We start from the raw sequence: 4,633 nt of genomic DNA, 5'->3' as shown, positions 1-4,633 counted from the left end.
ATATATATATATATATATATATATATACACACACACACACACATACACACATATATATATATCAGCACAGTAATTTTGGAAAATTTGGTACCAGACAGTAAGAGTCTTACACATCCTGAGTAATTCCACATCGCAAAATCTAAGTAAACAGCCTAATATCACAGAATCATTAGCAGTTACAGTAGACCCCCTTATCCTTGGGGGGAAATGGTCCAAGACCCCATATGGATTCCTGAAACTGCAGACAGTACTGAATCCAACAGCCATCAATTGGAACATGATGGCGGGTTTCTATTCTAGTCTTCCACCTACATATTTAATGCCTTTTCCATCTTAACTAAGAACTTATCAAGCATTGTGGTCATAACTTTTGCAGTTTGAGGTGCAACAGTAAAACAAGCAAAAAATTTATTTTCGTTGTTGATAATTTCATGGATAGAAAATTTGTCTTATCATATGTAAATCTTAACAATCTCAACATACAATTTTCTTATTAACTCAAGAACTTTCATTTTTTCACTTCAAGGAAGACTTCATGGCTTTTTCATTGGCATATCTGAATTACCAGCATCACTACTATTGCACTTTGGGGCCATTACAAAATCAAATCTAATAGCTGAGACAGCCACGGAGTGACTAATGGACAGTTAGCATATGCAGTATGAGTTCACTGGACAAGATGATTCACATCCTAAGTGGGATGGAAAAGGATGCTGTTCAATTTCATTACACTTCTCAGAATGGCATGCAATTTGGAACTTATTAATTGCTTATTTCGGGAATTTTCCATTTAATGTTTTCAGGCCACAGTTGACTGCAAGTAACTAAAACTGCAGAAAGTGAACAGCAGGTAAGGGGGGACTATTGCAATCAGAAATAACCTAAATGTCCAAAAACAGGAGAATGATTGTGTGTGTGTGTGTGTGTGTGTGTGTGTGTATTCACATATATAGTTATATATACATAATTTTTAATGATTATATATTATGCCATTATGTAGGTAAAACACAGCTGTATAATCATTAAAAATTGTATTTATAAGCTGGATGTGGAGGCTGATGTCTGTAATGCCAGCATCTTCGAGAGGCTGGGGCAGAAGGATCGTTTGAATCCAGGAGTTTAAGACCAGCCTGGGCAATAAAGTGGGAACTCATCTCTACAAAAAAATTAGCTGGGTGTGGTGGCTCATGCCTATAGTCCCAACTACTTGGGGGGCTGAGGAAGGAGGATAACTTGAGCTCAGAAGGTCAAGACTACAGTAAGCAATGATGATTGCACCATTGCACTCCAGCATGAATGACAGAGACTTTGTCACAAAAAAAAAAAAAAAAATATATATATATATATATATATATATGAAGTTTATAATTTTGTACCATATTTTTTTTTCTTTTTTTTCAATAGATTTTGGTTACATGAATATCATTTTTCATAGAAAGTGAAAAGAACAGGTTCTAAAATATATAGAAGATATGATAGCAACTATTATCCAATAGTTGTCAATGAAATGAATTATATTAAAAAATAAAAGCAGCAAAATTCCAACTCAAGATTTTTTTTAAAAGGAGAAGAAAGGCAGCCCCCTGGCACCAAGCAGCCTGAAAGTGCCCCAGCCCAGCAGCTAAAAGGAGAAGAAAATACTCCAAAATATTAACACTAGATTACTCTGGCTAACAAGACTTAAGATGTTAAATATGAAGTTTCTTGGATTTTCTTTCTATATATAATAATTTTACACTGAAGGGAAAATCAGAAATTAAAAGATAAACATGTCTTCCAACAATCTTCCACGCTTCCCTATGGCACAGCCTTATATCTGTCTACCCAGCAACCATCCTTCTCTTTTTCTTTAGTAACAGAATACAAATTTTATTCTGGAGATCCTCTGATTTCCTGCCTAGAGCCTGGACATGATGATTGGAGCACTAGCAACAATCTTGGACAACTAACAATGGCAGAACAGAAAAACAGAAGGAGCTTAGATCACCGAGAATAATATGGAGCTGTCACACCAGCTTGCTTACCTCTAGACTACTCTTACATTGGAGAAAAATTAAAATCTTAATTTTCCTAAGGTAAATGTGGGAGCAAGCTCTGACAGCCAAACATAAGTAGCAAATAAAACAATCCTCCAACTATCCCGAAAAATATCTTAACAAAATAGCCAAGAATGTTTTAATTTTTGTTTTCAATGTAAAGGGCCTTCAGATTTCAGAGCATTTCAATATGTCTTCCAAGTAGTAGTAAGACCTACCCTACAAGTACATCTCTGATGGGCTGAATTTCAAATAGCTAGACTATACCATTAGAGGTAAGATCAGAATGTGTCCTTCTTAAATGCAAATGTGAAGTCAGGCATTGCTTAGTATATCAGTTACACAGATCTTTAAATTCAAAAATTCCCCAAAAGCCCTATGAAAATAAACAAACAATTCAGGGAGGTTAAGGGAGAGGAAGGATGGTTAAAGGGAGAGACTTGTTAAAGCCTGCAAAATTAAAGTGAGATGGGAGGCGTTAAGTTCTAGGCTCTACAGCACTGTAGGATGACTACAGTTAACAATAATAAATAGTTTCAAAGAGCTAGACAGAGGATACTGAATGTTTCCAATACAAAGAAATGATAAATGTTTGAGAGGATGAATATGCTAACTACCCTGATCTGAACAGTACACCTATGTATCAAATATCAATATGTACCCCATAAATTTGTACAATTATTATGTGTCAATTAAAAAAATAAAATAATTCAAATTTTAAAAAGAGTATTAAGGGGACTATAATGGTCACCTGACTACAATAGCCTGACTACATGGCTGATCTCTGTGTTTCAATAACTACTCTTAAACTTCACCAAGGATCTGCCCACAGAGCAAAAAGAACCCTAGGAGAGTGTGGATGTACTGATGTAAATGTATCCCCATTACTGGAAAACAATCCAATCACATGGCATGCTGTACAGGCTATCATAAACCCACTGAACTTGTCTCAGAGGCAGAATAGTCATGGAACCTAGCTCAGCCATCACCTCTCTCAGGCTAAAGGTCGAATTAAACATTGTATAAGACAAGGTAGGAAGAGTGCACAGGCTTTAAAACCAGAGATTTTTTTCTGGTTTGGAATCCCAAATCTGATGCTTAGAGAGTTACCTAACACTCTGAGCCTCAGTTTCCTCATCTGTAAACTGAGAATAATAGCACCTTCCAGAGTTGTTTGGAAGATGAGAGATAAATTGCATAATGCACTTATAGTTGGCCCTCCATCTCTGGGTTTTGCAACCATGAATTCAACACATTGCAGATGGAAAATATATATTTTTTTAAATGCTTGCAACTGTACAGAACATGTACAGGCTTTTTTTGGTCATTATTCCCTGAACAATGCAACATAACAACTATTTACACAGCATTTACAGTGTGTTAGGTATCATAAGTAATCTAGAGATAACTTAAAGTATATGGGAGGATGTGAGAAAGTTATATTCCATACAACATTTTATATGAGGCATTTAAACATCCATGCATTTTGGTATCTAAGAGAGGTCCTGGAACTAATTCCCAACGGATATAAACAGATGACTATAAGCAGTATGTGGAATAGTAGGTACTAAATAAATGTCGAAAAGAAAACTCAGACCAAGGCTGGGCACGGTGGCTCATGCCTGTAATTCCAGGACTTTGGGAGGTCAAGGCAGGCAGATCACCTGAGGTTTGGAGTTTGATACCAGCCTGGCCAAAATGGTGATACCCTGTCTCTACTAAAAATACAAAAATTAGCCAGGCGAGTAGCAGGTGCCTATAATTCCAGCTACTCAGGAGGCTGAGGCAGGAGAAATGCTTGAACCCGGGAGGCAGAGGCTGCAGTGAGCCGAGATCAGGCCACTGCACTCTAGCCTAAGCAACAGAGTGAGACTGTCTCTAAAAAAAAAAAAAAAAAGAAAAGAAAACTCACACCACCCCAGCTACACTGCAGAAGGAGATGCCAAAGCTGTCTGTCAACACATCGGGGCCCATCCTAAGCACAGAGGATACAAGCTGGATCATCCATGTCTGGTTCAGCTGTGTCAAAAAATGGGTGGGTACTCAGAAGCTCTGGCACCAAGGGGAGCACCAGGGTTGGATGCCGACTTCCCAGAAACTTCAAGCACCTGAAACAAACCAATAAGAATGCACATCAAATTACAACAAATTAGTAAGTCTATGAAAGCACTAGGAATTGGAATCAGAAAACCTGAACTGGAAATGTAAATTCTTGATCATGTACTTTAGCTAACTCTATGACTTCAGATATGTCACCCAATTATTCTGGAACTCAGTTAATTCATCTTAAAAATTTGGTTATTGGGCCAGGCACGGTAGTTCACGCCTGTAATCCCAGCACTTTGGGAGGTCAAGGTGGGTGGATCACGAGGTCAAAAGATCGAGATCATCCTGGCCAACATGGTGAAACCTCATCTCCACTAAAAAATACAAAAATTAGCTGGGTGTGGTGGCACACGCCTGTAGTCCCAGCTACTCGGGGAGGCAGAGGCAGGAGAATTTCTTGAACCTGGGAGGCAGAGGTTGCAGTGAGCCAAGATTGCACCACTGCACTCCAGCCTGGTACCTGGTGACAGAGCGAGACTCTGTCTCAAAAA

General features: G+C 38.2%; 1 protein-coding gene across 1 annotated transcript in view; it reads right to left on the bottom strand.

The window, feature by feature from the left end:
• Positions 1-4,633, bottom strand: part of INTS4 (integrator complex subunit 4) — a 127,479-nt gene that overhangs the window by 44,134 nt on the left and 78,712 nt on the right. The window contains exon 13 of the mRNA XM_037734977.1: positions 4,020-4,144. Within this exon, the coding sequence (XP_037590905.1) occupies positions 4,020-4,144 (125 nt within the window). The remainder of the gene's footprint in view (positions 1-4,019; positions 4,145-4,633) is intronic.

The sequence above is a fragment of the Cebus imitator genome, unplaced genomic scaffold (assembly GCF_001604975.1).
Source record: "Cebus imitator isolate Cc_AM_T3 unplaced genomic scaffold, Cebus_imitator-1.0 Scaffold698, whole genome shotgun sequence".
Classification (NCBI taxonomy): Eukaryota; Metazoa; Chordata; class Mammalia; order Primates; family Cebidae; genus Cebus; species Cebus imitator.
This window is presented reverse-complemented; position numbering and strand designations above follow the sequence as displayed.